At 31.1% G+C, this 19,605-nt stretch overlaps 1 protein-coding gene and 1 pseudogene across 1 annotated transcript; both read left to right on the forward strand.

The window, feature by feature from the left end:
- The first annotated feature begins 2,553 nt into the window (after positions 1 to 2,553).
- Positions 2,554 to 4,819, forward strand: LOC113863774 (annotated as a pseudogene).
- Positions 4,820 to 7,352: 2,533 nt separating this feature from the next.
- Positions 7,353 to 19,519, forward strand: LOC113862158. Its single transcript, XM_027495287.1, has 19 exons — positions 7,353 to 7,499; positions 8,314 to 8,388; positions 9,384 to 9,499; positions 10,910 to 11,024; positions 11,164 to 11,292; positions 12,303 to 12,350; positions 14,070 to 14,272; positions 14,370 to 14,566; positions 14,681 to 14,973; positions 15,170 to 15,319; positions 15,419 to 15,844; positions 15,996 to 16,145; positions 16,921 to 16,993; positions 17,774 to 17,901; positions 18,124 to 18,324; positions 18,419 to 18,517; positions 18,642 to 18,770; positions 18,886 to 19,113; positions 19,355 to 19,519. The coding sequence occupies exons 1-19, from the start codon at positions 7,353 to 7,355 to the stop codon at positions 19,517 to 19,519; spliced, it is 3,072 nt and encodes a 1,023-aa protein (XP_027351088.1).
- The last annotated feature ends 86 nt before the right edge of the window (positions 19,520 to 19,605 follow it).

The following is a 19,605-nucleotide window of genomic DNA, read 5'->3' on the forward strand; positions in this document are numbered from 1 at the left end:
TTTTTTCTGACTGCTACCATGTCTTTTATATGTCTTTAGCAATTTGAGAGTTATGAGCTCTGCATTCCTCTGTGTTTCAAATTGGTTGGTTTGTCAACTTGTAGAAACTTTAATGAGTACGAATCACCTGAACACTGAAGACTAGTTCATACTTAAAAGACTTGGGTCATCCTTCAAAGTGACTCATCAAACACACCACATCCTATCAGCTGCCACCTCCAAAGCTTGGACCATAGACTATCATAATTTGATTTAATGAGAAATATCTGTGGAGTATTCAAGATAAAAAAATATGCCCAGAAAGAAAATTTAAAAATTAACCGTATATTTTGTAAGAGGAATAGAGGATATGGTAGAGGACACTTATATTCTATTTTATTCTGGGTCTCATGTTATCAGACATTAGTATGTGCATGTTGACAAGTTATATTTTGTTGATCTATATATTGTCTCGGTTAGGGAAAATTGGCTGTCTATGGGGCTTAGAGGCAGGCTTTGAAAATAGAGACAATGGTACTTATCACTTAACCAATTTATGATATTTAATTGGTCTTAGAGTGACATCAAACTAGTCTTTTTTATGAAATTGATGTCATTGAAAAACCCATTTAAATGTATTTATTAATATAAAACCAACCTGATTTGAGAATATATATATATATATTAAAGAATCAAATTATATCGAATATTGTTCTCAATAACTAGTTTGATGTATTTATAAATTAAGATTTGAAAGTTGTGTTATAATATATTAAACTGTCATCTGCGAACTCAACAAACAATAAATCAAACAAATGAAAGATTAGTTGTGTTCCTTTGTTTCAATTAATACATGTTTTTTTTTAAAATAATGTCTTTAAAGTACTAGTTAGTTAATATTCATTTTAATTATTTATTTATTCATAAGGGGAATTCAATTAAAGAATCCATAAAAAAAATAACACACATCACTCTTTAGAGTAAAGTATGAACTAATAGACAAAAAATTGAGTTAAGTTTAATAAAATATACTCATGCTAAAAATTAGGTTGCATTTAATGTATTGGCTTGAAAATTCAATATATTCCGACAGCTATAAACTTGAATCGGGAACAATCACTGCAAAAGTTTCACCTGGCAAAATAAGTTGTTATCGTAATTAATAAATCATGAAAATAAAATTTAGAAAGAACGTAATGTAATGGTTTTCTTTTATTTTGAAAAGATGAAATTATGAATTAGAATCCATTCACAGAAGCTTCTAGACAAGTATTTAAAGAAAAAAAATAATAAATAAATAAATATATTTTATAAATTAAAAATAATTATGTTTTAAACTTTTTAAAGAAGTTATATAAATTTTAAAAATATAAAAAGACAAATTAATTTTAATTTATAAAAAATATTTTATTTATTAGTTAATTTTTAAGTTTTAAAAAACTTTATTAAAAATATATCCAAAGTTCCAACTTCTAGCTTCTACGTACACGGTGACGATGACGGAGTCCAAACGGCAAATCAAAGTTAATTCCAACAGTAAGTTTGAATTTGCTCTCAATAAACATTAATTTATATTTATTTTAATATTGTTAATTATAAGTGTTTTTATTATATACTTGGCATATTATAAGAAAGAATAAAAATGAGGGTATTTTTAGGGTTATTTTTTTAAAATTAATTTCTACATATAACTTGTAAATATTAATTTTCAAATAAAAAATATTTTTAAGAGTTTTTTAATTGAATCAATTTTAAAAATTAATTATTTTTCATATTATGTAATTAATATTTTATTTAAATTTAATATAAATTCAAATTTAAAATTTTTATAATTTAGTTTGATTTAAAAATTTATCTTTCTATTTAATTTTATTTAATATAACAAAACATTTGTTACTAGTAATTATAATATTTATTCTTTTAAATCTACAAAATTTATAAATAATCATACTATATGTTTTGAATTATTTATTTAAAATTATTTTAATTTAATAATACTCATGCAGTGTATTAAAACGTTTTAATTTTAATTCATTTTTAATAATCTGTAATAATATTAAATATTTTATTAATTTAAAAATATAAATTTTCTTAAAAAATATCATTGTAAGTATTTATGAAAATATACTTAAATTTTGCTTTATAAAAAAATAGTGATCTTAATTTTAAGGCTGTTTTTAAAAGTAACTAAAGTGATAAAATTTTATTAAAAAAATTAGTTATTACGATTACAGAATTTAATAAAAATAAATTTACGATAACAATTTAATATTTTTAGATATTGAACACCAATCCTTAATTGTCGTAATCGTACACCATATTATTGTAATTCTAATTAATAAAATAACTTAAATTATTATGAGTGCCAATTTGATTATTAGAAGAGTAATTTCCGACTCCCTCCCTTTCCTGGATCTCTGGTTGGTTGAGCCATCCCTTTCTTTTCTTCGCTATATCCGCGGAAATTCAGATTCTCTCTCCACATTCACATCCATTTTCCAAATCCAATTCAATTCCCAGAGAGAGGAAATTCGTTTCCTCTCCTTTGTGTTGGGTGGGTCCCGCTCAATTTCAATGGGGACTCCCCAATTCCCAGATCTCGGCCAGCATTGTTGCGTTTCTCATTGCAAGCAGCTTGATTTCTTGCCCTTCACATGCGATCGCTGTAATCAGGTTTTTCAATTCTATCTCCCATTTTTTTTCATTAATTTTTTTGGTTATATATAGCGTAGCAATTTGTATCTGCCATTGCGTTGTATTCCGCGTGCATTGCTTTTGAATCTTCCCGTTCTACATTTTCTTCGTTAACAGAAACGTTATTGAGTTGAAATCCAAATTAGGTACCGTCTTTCCATTTTATTTCGGGAAGGGTAATTGTCCTACGAAGACATGAGAACATGGATATTGAACTCATATACTGAAAAGTTGGTAGTGTCCTTTCGCGGGTGATATTGATTACTGAATAGAAGATTTTAATCTTTAGGTTAAGTATTGAGTTATGCAGTAGTTGAATTTTTATTCAATTAGTTTATATTGTGATAAAATAAATATAAAAAGTATAATTTGGAGGCTCCCTATCTTCTATTTTATGTTTCATCATAGTTTCTTTTAATGCTTTCCTAATCAGCTGTCAAACAATTTTGAAGTTACGAAGGCCAACATCACTATGCACTGTTTTTTTCTCTTTGTTGCACGTTCTTCTCCTATGTTTCAATATTTTTATTAAAATATCCTTAGAATGTATTGAAATTATGGTAGGTGTACATTAAACATTCTCTTGTTACTTACAAATCGTTCTAATTATTAAATACAAAATTTAAATATTTATTTTGTACCTCGTTGAAATGCATTTTTTCATTAAAGAGTTGCTTTATGAAGCAGTAAAAAAGTATAAAGAGGATAAATAGAGAAATATAACAAAACTCTTTAAAACAACGTTCTAATGTTGCTACTTGCTAGGACGGCATTTAAGTGCTTGATTTATATTTGAAAGTAGATCAATATAATAGGTTTTCTTAGGCAAGGACACATTGGATTGAAGTTTCTATTAAGTTGAGTACTTACTGCAAAACCTTGTCAGATTGCTGCACTTGAATAGCCCCAACCCCTCTCCTGAGGCTGCATGTACATCAAAGAGAAAGAAAGATGCAGGATTCATGTAGGTCTCACCAGACATGTGGGTCCTACTCGGACCCTATTTTTCTCCCTTTGTACAGAGAGGGTCCGGGTCCACTTGAACATGGATATAAAGCTTTGACAAGTTATGGTTTTTACGTTTGGTTAAGAAGTATTAGGAATATACTCTGTTTTCCCAGAATTAGAATTATTAAATTAGAAGTAAAATTTATATAATTTTTATGATTGTGAACAAATTTTAGCCAATAATAAAAAATATATTGCTAGCATTTCTCTTATGTACTTAGAGTCACTTTTCTTACTTTCAATAAGCATTTTGACATCTCTTACGGCGTTTCAAATATTTAGTGATTATCCATCGATTTCTTGAGTAGTAGCGGTATGGAATTGTGGATTAATTTTGAGTAATTTATTACTAATTCATATGTGCTCCATCTCTTGCAGGTATATTGTTTGGAACACCGGAGTTATATTAAACATCAGTGCACAAAACCCAACAAACAAGATGTCACTGTTGTTATATGTCCTCTTTGTGCCAAAGGAGTTCGCCTGATTCCGGATCAAGATCCAAACATAACTTGGGAGAATCATGTTAACAATGACTGCGACCCATCCAATTATGAGAAAGTCACAAAGAAGAGAAAATGCCCTGCCCCCGGATGCAGAGAGGTCTTGGTATTCTCAAACACAATCAAGTGCAGGGACTGCATGATAGATCATTGTTTGAAGCATCGGTTTGGCCCTGATCACAAATGCTCTGGTCCCAGAAAGTTGGAAACAAGCTTTTCATTTATGAGTGTTTTGAATATGACTAGAAAAGAAGAGTCAAAGCCCAATTTAACTTCAACCACGTCATCTAAATGGACTACAGGCCTTCTCAGCGTGGCTTCTAATATTCGAGCTTCTGCTGAAGCGAGCATGTCAAAATTGAGTGATGAAATTAGCCAAGCCTGGTAGTGCACAGAGCAGTGGCAGTGGAAATAGAAATGATCAAGTGGAACAATGCCCTCATTGTGGTGCTAAGTTTTCCTCGGTCACTGCTTTGGTGGATCATGTGCAAAAAGTTCATGAAAGGAATGGCAACCGATTAGGGGTAAAAAAGGTTACCATTGATGCATGTCCTAAGTGTAGTAGAGGATTTCTAGACCCGGTGTCCCTTGTGAAGCATGTTGAGAGCGATCACGGTGGCAGTTCTGGAGCTTAGCTGTGGAGTTAAAAGAAAATGAAATTCTAACTTGGGGAAATTGCATTTTTTCAAATGGATACACACAAACACCATTTTGTCCTATTTTATAACAAAAATTGTGAATACGAAATTGAAAATGGTATTAGATATATCACAACAGTCGTGTAATTGTATTATCATTTGGAGGGGATACACTTCATTTCTTTCTTACATCTTCCTTCATGCTTAGCATCAACCCAACTGCTTGAATTGTCTTTCATATCAGCTTAGGACTAGGCTGTTTCCCGATCGTTGCATATTCTGCTAGAATCTCCAGTTTGCCATTGATTTGCGAGCTTAATTCAAACAATGGTGGATATTAATTCAGTTGCATAAGTAAAAAAGATGATTAAATATGATGGTTTTTGTTACGTAAATCTTGGAGTGACCCTCCATGTTGGATGTGCCTCAATTTCTTTAGGATTACAATACACAATTTTAAAATTACTCACACTGCTTATGGATCATTTTCTAGAATGTCCAGTGCTTTGTTGTACTTCTAAAAACCCCAACATGACCCCATGGAAGGTGAAAGAAAATAAGAGTAGAAAAAAAATCTCTCTAGGGATTACAATATGGTTAATAATAACTATATTAACTGATTTCCTGTTGTTGATCAACTGTCAATTTGTCACCCAATTTTTTTTACATATTATTTTATCTTTTGTTACCAAATAATTAATAAAGAAATTTGACTATTACTACTCTTGACAAAAGATAAACTCTTTTAATAATGCACGAACATATTGGGTTTGTTTGTAAAATGCTTTCGGCTAAAAATAAAATAGTGATTTGAATTCTCTCTAGCAGTGATGTAGCAGAGAAATTACGGGTTGTACTATATATATAACAACCGCATGGATTCCTGAGGGGTGTGTGCGGCATGCTGATTATGCCATGTTCAATTGAGGAATTGCCTCATCATGATTTAACGTGTGCCTAAAGAAATGCATTAAATTTATTAAATACACTTTATAAATATTTTAAACTATCATAAAAATATGTTTTTTTTTATTTATAATTTTAAGATAATAAAACTTCGCTATTCTAAATAGTCAAATTGTAGAAGCAATTCTTTTAACTTCTTTTGGTAAACATTAAATTATTCACAACACTTAAGAAGTTTTTTTTTTAAAAAAAAACTAATAAATATCCCATACAGTACATACATATTTTAAATTTAGGTGAAATTTGATAATATTAATTTAAAATAATGAACTATTTAAACTTACAAAGAATATATGCATAATTAATTCACATATGATTTTAAAAATATAAATTAAAAGAAAAATATTAATTTATAAATATATGAATAATTATTTCAAAATTAAAATTTTAAAAATAGATAAAAAAAAACTTGTGTCGTTCGATTCTTTGAGGTATAATAAATTGAAAGATTGAGTGAATCTGAAGATTGTGCTCTACTTTAATATAAACAAATATAACAATTGAGATTTGAGAAAAATAACAAATTTAAATATAAAATGATATTTAAAAATTTAATTTAAGTGATGAATCCATGATATCTATATATAATTAAAATAAAATTACATGCCTTAAAAATACCACATCTAATTTAGTAATTCTACTAATTAATGTCTTTAAAGTACTTGTTTAAAAATTAACAAATATTAAATTTTATTATAAATTACATTAAAAATATATATTGAAACTGTTATTATATTTTTAATAAAAATTTATTTTAATTACTGATTAACATTTATCATAAAAACTAGAGCATTGAAGAAATTGATTAGACAGGTTTTTTTGGTCGTTATTAGACAGGTTGAATAGAAAGCTAGTGCACTATTTCTAAGGTAAGGGGCCCTTGATGCATTAGCATTAGCATATATACCTTGTAAATCATAATAATCAATCAACAAATAAATAGTACAAACCATAGAGGAAGAGGAAGAGGAAAAGGAAAAGGAAAAGGAGGGAGATGGGTCCCCCAGAAACCGTTACATCCTGTTGCAATTTTCCCTTTCCTCCATGGTTCCACCTTTTCTTCATTGCAAATGTTTCTCTCTCCGACAGCCCCACGCGACAAAGCACATAAATTCTTAACATCACCTTCATCAAATCTTGCCACCTTTTTATATGTTTTTTCTTTTGGTGGGTACTCTCATTTCATGATTTTCTCATATTGATACACCACAGCACAAACATTGTTCCGTGTCTTAAGGGATTCCCCACACCATCCTCTTGCAACATTGAGAATGCTAAAATTTGAGATTAGAAATGTTTTATGACAATTTGACGATAAATTGTGATGCTAAAATTTCCCATTTCAGGCCTAGCTTGATCATCTTCAAATTAAACTATTTGCAGGCTGGTGGTTGAATTTGAGAGATGCCCAGTTGATATTATAGCTTTTCTTTCCCTTATTCGCGTTCAAAATAGGATTTTTAGGATTGGTGCACAAGGGAAAGAGAGCACAATTTCAAGCCAACCTTATTAAAATTTTGTATTTTCCTTCACCTAATTTCTTGGTGATTTTGGAATTGTAAAGATGAGTTTGGTCTCTGGTGTTATTTCCCGCCAAGTTTTGCCCGCTTGTGGCACTCTTTGTTTCTTCTGCCCTTCCATGAGGCCAAGGTCCAGACAACCTGTCAAGAGATATAAGAAGCTCATTGCTGAGATTTTCCCTCGTAACCAGGTCTGTTGTTTCTGTTTTTGGGCTTATTCATTTTTTCTTTTGTTTTTTTGAGACTTGTCAACCAATGTATTAAGGACACTGGTTAAGGAATCGGTGATAGAAAGACTTTATTAAAAATCATGTGGGAGTGCGTAGGAAATCATGGTGGGAGTGTGTTAACACTTTTTAAGAAAAACTTGTTACTTTTGATTCCTTAGGTGCGTTGATGAGTATTTTCCCCTTTAGGTTCCATGCCTCTCTCTAATCGTGGCATATTGTCATTGCAAAGCAGTTGCTTGTGCAGCTCTTGTTATGTAATGGAATGCAGCCATGCAGGAGGAGATACCTAGTGCACTGAATTGTTATTCATGTTAGTTTAACGTTCAATTGTGGTATTTAAGTAGGTCAGTGAAGTTGAAGCCAAGCGAACATTTCTGTTTAAGTAATGCAAATGATATATACTAACTCAAAGATCCATGGTTGCGTGATAGTGGCGTTTACCTGGATGCAACATATAAATTAAGGGTGCATTTGGGAACACAAGTTAATTAAATGCTTATTCAATAAATTCTCTTTACATGTGAGCAACCTATAAATTTGACCATAAAACTTCTTAAAATAAGATGAAAAGAACTTCTTCTGATAAGCTATATTGAAAAGTTTATTGAGATAAACTAAAAAGAGTTTATGAAAGCTAGAAGTTGTTTCCATAAGTTCTTCCAAATGCCCCCGTATGTCTTTTTCATTGACCTATTTACTCTTTTTGCACTTCTCATTTGTCTTGCAAAATGCCTACTGTATTGATTTTCTTTTTATTTTATTTTTGAGTTAACAGGAGGAAGGGGCAAATGATAGGAAAATAGGAAAATTATGTGATTATGCTTCAAAAAATCCTTTACGCATTCCAAAGGTATGGAATCTTTTAACAAAAGCTCAAATAAATTTTGATTTATTCTATTTTATGAATCAAGGGTGTATTGGATTTTGGTATATGTTTACTTATATGAAGTTCTACAAAATGAAATCGTATATCTTGTTTCATATGATAATTTATGAGAGAGGAGAAAATTTCAAAACAAAATGAGCAAGAATCTTTGGACAGAAAAAGGAACAAGTGGAAAAAAGGAAATTAAAAAATCAGCGTAGAGCTCTTCATTCTCAGTGCATACCTAACACAGAAATGGAAAATTCCATTAAAAAATTACTAGTGATTAAATGGGCATAGAACTATCCTATCCCAAAGATGATTCACTAGCTGCAGCTAAAGACTGAAATTCTAGAATTTTCCTCTAATCATTGCTCCATAAGCCTGCAAAAGGTGCACAAGTTTGCAACACATTGTTATCCTTTCTCCTCTCTTGGAATCCATTTTCATTTGGGTGACCTATTGTTCATATACCTCAACCAGCCACAACATTCCTGCTTTCTGCAACGTTGACTTTTTAATCATGAATTTGACTCTATTATATTTCAGACATCAAATCCTTGCCAAGCTTTCTCTTAATCATCAATTTAAAAAGAAAAATGCTAGTCAGTATATCTTTAGGATATTAGTTAAGGATCAAAGAGTAGAATTTTTTTTATTGGAAAACATAAAAAGGTAGTCACGTCCATGATTTCCAATAAAAGTTTACTATTTATTGATTCCTTAACCAATTCCCTAAGGATCCTAGTTAGCAAGATCCAAAAAAAAAAAAGGAGCTTCAGTGGAAATCAGAAAAGTTATTTTTGTATCCTTTCTTCCGGATGTATCCTGCTTTGATTTTTTTAATATAATGATTTTCGTATATTTTTTTCAGTGACAAGATTATAAAATTGTTTTGGTTATTTATCAAGAAAAGCTCAAATTTCTAAATTCATAAAGGCTGTTGCTGTCCTCACTAAAGTTATATACTTGGTGATCAGATTGTGAATGCCCTTGAGAGAAGGTGTTACAGGGAGCTACGAAATGAGAATTTCCGTTCAACCAAAATTGTCATGTGCATTTACAAGAAATTTCTGTTTTCTTGTAAAGAACAAATGTGAGTTCATATCATTCTTATCTTTATGCTTGTAACATGTGGCTTTTAGATGTTTGTTAGAATATCTTAGGCATTATGGTAGTATAACATGTATATATGGTAGAATCAATAAGCAACAATCTTATGAACTAATTTAGGATTGGATATCTGAAATTACAATTGACATTGTAATTAGTATTTAAACTAATAAATATTAAGACCTCAGGTGGACTGTTCATACGCAATTTATCCCTTATCAGATTGTTCTTAGAATTCCTAAGGGTGTCTTTTGAGAAATTTTGTGCTAATAAGTAATAATGCCTGCATCATTTGTTGTTTGTCCAAAGACTGGTACATTTTAACTTGTCTCCTGCCCTATCCACGTCCCTCTCTATCATCATTGAAAAACTGATTTTCTCCTTTCTTGCGATCGACTGTTTCAAATATTTCATTTTTGATGTCCTAGGGAAATTTATTTGAAGAGGGGGAGGGTGCATACTGCTGTGGAAAGTAACAGGGAATGCGAAGGACATAGGTGCTGATTTTATGATAGTTAAGCATAAACTAAGGTGTTTTTGTGATGTGAACGCAGAGAGTTTAAGTGGGTTAAGATAACTGAATGGGTCAAAATAATTATGTAGATGGTCTCAGTATATGCGTTGTGCGTATTTTTTGGATTATTCCCCTTGACATTTTCTGAAATAATTTTAATGATCATGAAATGCATTTAAAAGAAAAGAAACTACGATATCAGGCTGCAGGTTTATAATCATAACCCATTCATACTAAGCATTCTTCGAATTTCGACAGACTAAAATCTCATATTGCTTTTGCTTCTTTATGATCTCATACATGGAATTATACCGAAACTTTGGAAGATTCAAGATTGCAATACTTTCCTCACTGAGATACAATACAGAAATACTCTTCTAAGAGTATGTTTGATTTCTCTTTTAAAAAGAATTTTCTGTTTTTATTTCTAAATATATAAATTTATACTACGTTTAGAAAAAAAAATAAAAAATTCTTTTTAAAAGAGAAATCAAACTTACTCTAAATTTTCTGGCGTACAATATTTAAATTTTTCCATTGAGCATCTGCAGGAACTGGTGATGAATCTCATTGCAAAACATTTGGTTCTTAAATTCATGGTCTATCATTACACGTTATGAAAACTAGAAGGCAAGGAAAGCATAATCACCTTCTTATGTTACAATTCATTTATATGTAGTTTGAATTGATTTATGTGAGGCTTATATATTTATTTCTTCCTACTTGACTTGTTGATGCTTGCTAGCTTGCAGCAATTCTTCTATTTTGGGTTGTAATAGCTGTTAATTTTACAGTTCTTTTTCTGATTGTTGCTTAACCTCCTCGAATTAAGTGATTTAAAATAAGTGGTGCATTTATTATTTCTATGTTTGTTGATAGGCCACTATTTGCAAGTAGCTTGCTAAGTATTATTCATACGCTGCTGGATCAAACACGGCAGGATGAAATGAGAACTTTAGGATGTCAAATTCTTTTTGATTTTGTAAATAATCAGGTTGGTTTCATTGGTGTTTCTGTTGTCAAGTTTTTAGTTCATTGGATTTAAAATATAAATATCAGCAGGGATTTCTTGTCATCCATATAAGTTTTGACTGGAAATAAATATACTTGCAGTCATGTTTTAAATTTTGCAGATTGATGGAAGTTACCTATTCAACTTAGAAGCTCTTATCCCGAAGCTCTGTCAATTTTCTCAAGAAACAGGAGAAGATGAAAGAGCAAGAATAAGTCGTTCGGCTGGTTTGAAAGCCCTTTCATCAATGGTATTTATTTTATGATTCCACCATTGTTTTTAACATTTAGATTGCATTGATCTTGCACATGTTGCTTATCAGTTTGAATGTCTGAAAAGAGTGATTTAAGGAAAACAGTTTTTGACACAGCTGGTAATTGTTCTCAACATTGGAAATCAGTACTAATAGGCTAAAAGCAGTGGGGGACATTTAATGCTGATGGGAAGAATTGAGAGTACTAGACTTTGAAGAAATAGGTTAATCACGTATGTTTAGTTATGGAGAAATTGGTGTTTTCTTGAAGTTGCCCTAGTTCTAATTTAATGCCTAATGCACAACTACAGAGTTTTTCCATATTTTTAAATAATGTTTATGGTTGATTTGCATATTTATGGACATGTTTAGGTAGACGAATATATTTTAGCACCTTAGTTGTTCTTTACATTTTTTTTTATGATTAGAAGTTCTTGCTTTTACACCATCGCTTTATTTTTTCAATCAAAAAGCCTAAGTCAAATATTTTGTCTTAAATTTATGGTAATTTGTTAAATTTTAGTTTTTTTTTTTTTTAATCATTTACTTGATTTGAGACTCAGGCCGGCCTAAGGCCAGGCAGGTAAGACAAGGGCTTTAGGCTCCTTAAATTTTTTTTGTTTTAATATATTATTAAAAATTAAAAAATTAAAAAATTAAATTTAAAAATATTTTTTAATTTAAATATTTAATTTAATTATTAAATTTTTATTATTATTATAAATAATATTTAATGAGCTGTAATTCACAACTAATAATAATAAATTATTTTATTAATAAAAAAGTTTCATTTTTAAATTTACTTTAGGCCCTAAAAATTATTCAACTGCAAGTGTTGAGATTGCATGCTTTTTGAGTTTTACTCACCACGTGAAGACGTTGGAGAGAATTCAGTCAACAAACTCTGTTGTTTTCCTGCTTTCTTAATGATGTTGTCTCCTTTTCTCGAGGGCAGTATAATGTATATGCTAATCTTTCATAATTAAATGGATGATTTTTCTTTGTAGGTTCGGTTTATGGGGGAACACTCTCACATATCACTTGAATTTGATAATGTAAGTGGACTCTTTTGCTTCAATTCTATGAATACTGACATAGTTTTTTCATGTCTTGATGATGGCTTTTGTGCCTTTTTCATTTTAGAGAGAACTTATATTTTAAGTGTTTGCATCAACTCTTGAACATACTTTTCTGTGTAGTCTGCTAAAGAGTGAAATGGTATTGGACGACATAAGGGTAGAGCTCAAAGAGATTTAATACAAAACACTCTTTGAAGAATTGTAGCCTTGCTTGGGAATTGAAAATGATATTCATTTTAATGGATATGTTAAAGAAATAATAATAAAGATTATGAGCATAGTCCTCAGAGGGGGTTGATACATGAGCATATTTTAACAACCGTACTTTTTTTTTGGAATTAAAAATAACCTTTACTTTTTACTTTTGGAAATGTGAAGATAGTTTAATAAAAAAATGCCATTCAATGCTTTGTCTAATATGCACCAGTCTCATCTGTGTGGCCATTTTTGTTAAAATGTCATTACATTTGCTTGCACTCCATAAAATTTATAGGCTTAAATTGATAAAATATTTTGCAATGTCCTTCTAAAGAGTAAACCTTTGTCCAATTAACATTACAATTTTTAAAGAACACATGCATATTAAAATTGATTTTTATTATTTATTTTTCTTTAAAAATTGTATAAATTGTGAAATAAGTTAGCAAAATAAAAAATGTGATCACGTGTAATTAAAATAATATTATACAAGCACTTCATGATATTATATATTTTTTCATATATTTTAAGAATATTTTTATTCAAATAAATTTTTAATCTTCTGTTTTTTTTTTTACATAAGTGTTATTTTTTTTATGAAATTCATGTAGTTTTAAGTTTTTAAAATAAGTTCTTAGTTATTTACTAAAGATGACTATTAACCTTTATTAAATCACCAAGATTTATTAAAAAATGATAATTTAAAAATTTATTCAATAAGTCATTATAAATTTAACAAAGTTATTTTTTATAATTTTTAAAATAAATCTTTATAGGTTAACAAGGATTAGCAATCGTCATAGTAAATAGCAATTCACTTAAAAAAATAAAAACTATAAGACCTATCAAAAACTGAAGTGAAATAATAGATTGTTATAAAATAAATTGATATATTAAATGTTTGTAATAGTATCATACATTTGTATTATGTGATATTTTTTTAATTATACAAGATTAATTTTTTTTTATTTTGTTAAAGTTTAATACAATTTTTTTATGAGAAAAAATATTAGAATTCAATTTTAATGTGTATGTATTGTGCAATAGAACATAATTTTTTAAATATAATGCTGTTATGCATATTTAGTATAATTAATATTAAAACATTTTTTTTTGTATGCACCCTCAATATATATATATATATATATATATATATATATATAATATTAAAACATAATGTGTGTGTGTGTTTATAACATTTTAACCAATGACAATAAATTGACTAATGAGGGAGTAAGCATTAATTTTACTATTATTAATGTATATTTAATATTAAAAAAAAAGTAATATAGCAAGGTAGTGATGTGATAATACAACAAAGTACAAGGAAATATATAGTATCAAATTCAATTGTAGCATAGGGGTTAAAGTGTTTTTGAATCAAACAACAGGGAGTTAAGATATAATTTACCTTATGAATTTTATATCAGTGTTAATAAAAAAATATTAAATATGTTGTTTGATCTATGGTGAAAGTTTCTCTCCGTTTCATTATAGATTGTTTCTGCTGTCTTGGAAAGCTATGAAGTTCCTAAAAATAATTCAGAAAGCCTTGATCATTATGAACAAGGTTCTGAGAGTGGGTGGGTCCAAGATAATGCAGCCACTGAGGGTCAAATCTCTCCTTTGCTGGATGTCAAAAGGAGAAACCCATCCTGGAGGAAAATTGTTAATGACAAAGGCGAAGTGATTGTAGCAATGTAATTATTTCTATCAGCAGAAAATCTTTGAAATGGATTTGGTCTATCTTCTATGTATTTCATCACCTTTATGACAATGTTTCATAAATTCATGCAGGGAGGATGACCAGAAACCCTCTTTTTGGTCCGGGGTTTGCCTACATAATATGGCCAACTTAGCCAAGGAGGGGAGTACCATACGCCGTGTAATGGAATCTTTATTCAGATACTTTGATAATGGAAATTTATGGTCTATAAACCATGGTCTTGCCTTTGCTGTTTTAAAGGATATGCTATTTTTGATGGATGATTCTGGTAACTTTATTTATTTCATTTTTTATTATAAAGTTCTCTTGTATTATAAACTTTTGTTAACACTCCTGCTCTTCTGTGTTCTCTTTCATTTTTACCTCCATCCAATTGTTGCAGAGAAAAACACACATGTTTTGCTGTCAATGTTAATTAAGCATCTGGATCATAAACTTGTCCTTAAAGAACCCAACATGCAGCTTGACATTGTTGAGGTGACCACTTCACTTGCGCAATATGCAAAGGTCCAACCTTCTGTATCAATAGTTAGTGCAATAAGTGACATGATGAGACACTTGCGCAAAAGTATACACTGTTCCATAGATAACCCAGATATGGCCACTGATGTAATTAGTTGGAACAAAAATTTCAGAAAAGTTGTGGATAAGTGCCTTGTACAGTTATCAATTAAGGTGCCCCACTTTTCCTACTGCTTTCAATCAAGTTCATACCTAAACTTTCCGAATAAGTGAACCATAAATGCTGTGAATTATTAATTTGAGGTGTTTTTGCTGTTTTCCATAGTCCATACTATAAAGTATAGTATATAAAGCTGCCGTTGATTAATAGATGTAAAGGAAGAGAATCTAAGTTGCTATTCATGAACAGGTTGGTGAAGCAGACCCAATTCTTGATGTTATGGCTGTGATGTTAGAGAATATCTCAACTACTACCATGACATCCAGCACAACAGTCCAAGCTGTCTATCGGACTGCTCAAATTGTAGCCTCCTTACCAAATTTGTATTATCAAAACAAGGCAAGGAGTGAATATTCTTGGTTTAGTTCCTTACTCTTTGGTTTGCTACTTTGAGTTTCATGGATAACTTTGTCACTAAACCCCTAGTTTCCTCTTCAGGCATTCCCTGAGGCATTGTTTCATCAACTACTTCTGGCTATGGCCCATCCAGATCATGAAACGCGAGTGGTAGCTCACCGCATCTTTTCTGTCATTGCTGTGCCAACTTCTATTTTCCCTTGTCTAAGCATGTCTGCATCTAACCGCAAGGCATCAAACGTTCCACGATCACTCTCAAGAGCAGTCTCTGTTTTTTCCTCTTCAGCTTCCTTATTTGAGAAGCTAAGACTGGAGAAACGTTCTTCAAGTGAAAAATTTAGTCAATGTAACCAAGAAAATATTGCTGGAGAGATTGAACCAGCTAATAGCAATGATGGGATTCAAAACAAATTAAAGTCAACCTATAGTCGGGTGTCTAGTTTGAACAACCCATCTTTGCTGATGGAAGTGGATGAAATTACTGCAAACAATGATAATCAGAACATGGTGAGTCTCACATTGATGAGTATCACTAAGGATTTTATATGGTTCTACAGTTGTTTCTGCATTCAACTTACCGGAAACACAAATTTTCTGTTGGATTGAGTTTGATGTTATCATGGTTAACATTGCTGATCAGCTTTTCACTTGTACACAGGAGGCTGCTTCCCTCAAGCTAAGTAAGCATCAGATATATAGATTACTATCGTCAATTTGGGCACAGTCTATATCTCCTGGAAATATGCCTGCAAATTATGAAGCAATTGCTCATACATACACTTTGGTGTTGCTTGTTTCTAGAGCTAAGGTAATAACTGGATTCATGATTCATGATTGTACTCTTTCTTCTTATATGATCTCAAAATGATTGTACTTGTTGAAAGCTCCCTTCTCTTTATATGATGCTATTTTGCTTTTTTCTCTCTCTTTTTCATGATAATATCTATTGAAGGGGTACCTTCAAGACTGTTACATTATTATTTTTGCTTGATCTTTGAGTATTCCAATGTTTCAAATTTCTCATAGCATGAAAAAAGGGGCAAAAATAAGAAAAAGGGAAAACATGGACAAGTCAATAGCCAATTGTGAATCAATGAAATTACGTTAATCATAACTCTTCTTTGGCTGATAAAATAAAAGGTTAACTGTAACTATGAATCTATGATATTGGCTGTTGTTTTTGGTGCTGCGCTAGTATTACAGCATGTTTTGTGTATTGGTTATTGATGACGTTAAGGTATGTTGCAGGAACTTTATAATGATTTTTATAATTGTAATACTACTCTATTCATCTATTGCCTCAAAACTGTCTACTAAACTCAATTCTGCTGCTACAAATATTTATATTTCCTTAGCAACTGGAATGCTGTGATGAACTTTCATATTATACCTAAATGTATCATGGAATGTTGACATACATGGTCTGAACTCAGATCAAGTATGTCAGTTTGCATTTTTTTGAGATCATAATGCTAAAATAGAGAAAATGTTTATGGCTGTCTACTATCTCCCCCCTTCCCCCCTTAAATGAAGGGGATTTTTTTCCTTTAAAATAATTTTCCAAAATTACTTTGCCTTTGCAGAATTCTTTTCATGAGGTACTAATTCGGAGTTTTCAGCTTGCGTTCTCTTTATGGAATATGTCTCTTAAAGAAGGTGAGGTATCAGTCACAGTTAACTTAAATTTGATTGTCCTTAGCAGAGAATGGAATCTAACACTGAATGAGACGTGATTGGATTTTTCCATGGCCTTTTAATAGTAGGCATGACTTACCCAACATATCCTATGTTGGTATTGGAAAACCCTATCATTCTTGTTTCCTCTTCCTCAGATTATTTGGACTATAGCACACAATCTCCCTGTATTAATTGATCATTTGCCGTTCAGAAGACCTTATAAGCTCCTCCTGCATATTGTGTTAACTGTACTGTGCATGTGAGGGACATTGGTCAATAGTTTATACACTGTTGAAAGGCTTGGAATTTGTAGGTTTCATTGTAGGTTACGTGGTACTTTTTAGGAAGTTCAAATTGAGCATGTCCTTCTCCATTGAACTATTTCTTGATAAATTTCTCAAGAAACAGGGACAACGAGATGTGTTGTTTTCTTTCTTTTTTATTGTATCAAAAAACTTGAAGCCAAAAGGATGTGAATTGGATGGACATTCAGTTGAAAGTGAAATGGTGAATTGTGATTGATAAGAAACCAGTATTTTCAATGAATCAGACAAGTTATTCCCCAAACTACTCTTTTCATTGTAAAATAAAATAGCATATGAAAAATACTCTTGAATCTTTATCGACATTTTATTATAAAACAAATACATTTCCATTGGGAGTGGAAGTGGGTGTAAAAATGAGGCCAGGAAAGAACAAAATTACTTGGTCATTGGAATGTCAGTCCTTTAAGCTCTTATTTCCTATTTTCTGTTGTAGGGCCATTGCCACCATCTCGTCGGAGATCACTCTTTACTTTGGCAACTTCAATGATTGTGTTTTCTTCAAAATCATACAGTATTGACACTCTAGTCAATAGTGCCAAGGCGGTGCTTACAGAGAGAAAGGTGAGACACATATGAAGGTTTCCTGCATCTTATGCCTCATCATGTGCCATTATCGATGTGTGTAAACCATATTCAGTTACTTATGGGCACAATATTTTAATGACTTGAATTTTTTTCTAGTTTCTTCCACGATCCTTTACTTCTCTTTCATTTTGTTTTTCATGGAGTTCTTGAAAGTAAGGCATCATATACCCCCTTAATGTTTTCATATTCTGGACTCAGGTTGATCCCTTCCTTCAGTTGATTGAAGATCACAAGTTGCAGGTTGTCAGCTTTGCACCAGACAATCTAACCATCAGCTATGGATCCAAAGAAGATGATGACAGGGCCTTAGACACACTTTCAGAGTTATTGAGTAACATACACCAAACACGGGAACTCTTTGCTTCTGAAATTATTAGGAGCTTGGAACTTCTGGCAAAAGTAATGCTTTGACTTCTTCACTCTGTTTTGGGTTGTCAGAAGATAAAATATATTTGCATTTCTAGACATTATGAACCGTTGGTCTTTTATGCAGGCTGAACTATCATCAATAAAGGGACAACTACTAGAAGAATTCGCACCAGATAATATGTGTGAACTTGGATCTCAATTGACCATGGATATTCCCAGAAGGGTGTGTCAAATGTATTTCTGAAGAACTGATTTTGTTTGGAATGAATAACAGTCTATTTTTCCTTGTTTATTTTGTTTATGCTAGCAAGTTATGACTGATATAATTACTTTTTCACATATTACAGGATGCTTCAGTAGTTTCAAATTCAATTGATGACGACTTTATTTTTGAATCAATTGAAAGTCAAATAAAACACAATGGATTGTCCATGGAGGCCCCTAGTCTTTTGAGTGCTAATCAACTTTTAGAATTAGTAAGTGACACATTTCCTGCCCATTTTCCTTCATACATCTTTGTGTTCTTTAACTTGTGTTTTAAGCTCCTGTCATGTCAATAACACAGAAATTGACATTGCACTTTGAGTGTAGGTTTGGGACACATCTCATCCAACTGGGAGGATTTCTGTTTCAACTTCATTTAACATGCCATACAAGGATATGGCTGATAAATGTGAGGTGCTTTTGATGGAAAAGCAGAAGATGTCCAAATTGATGAGTACCCAACAGAAGCAAGAATATTTAGTGTACTCACTTTTACCAAATCATGACAATGAATTGAAAAAGGTGGATTCCTCTTCCTATCCGGATCTTTTGACGGTAAATCCATTTTTTAAAATTCCATGCTTACATTAAATATTTCACAAAGATATATTCACATTTAGTATCCATATTTGTTTCTGTTCCAATTAAGGTTATTAAATTATCTAGATCAAAATGTATGTATGTGTAGAGTGTAAGCTATGACTAATACATTTTCTATGCCCATCAACTTTGTAACATTATTATCTACATATACAAATTTTCAATGGAGTATCTAATTAAGTTATATAAGATGCAGGTGTGTAATCCTCCCTTTGATAACAGTACTGCTGTGGATTTGTTCAAACCAACTTCTGGCCCTCTTCCAATGCTATGTGCAACTGAATATCAGAATCATCCTCCCCTTTTCAAATTGCCAGCAGCAAGTCCCTATGATAACTTTCTGAAAGCTGCAGGGTGTTGATCATATAGTTGTACTGAATTAAATGCCTTATCAGGAAATTTTGAAAAATCGTAATTAAGTGCGTGGTGGATCTTAAGGGGAAGGCT

The sequence above is a fragment of the Abrus precatorius genome, unplaced genomic scaffold (genome assembly GCF_003935025.1).
Source record: "Abrus precatorius isolate BTA unplaced genomic scaffold, Abrus_2018 Scaffold3, whole genome shotgun sequence".
NCBI classification, from domain to species: domain Eukaryota; kingdom Viridiplantae; phylum Streptophyta; class Magnoliopsida; order Fabales; family Fabaceae; genus Abrus; species Abrus precatorius.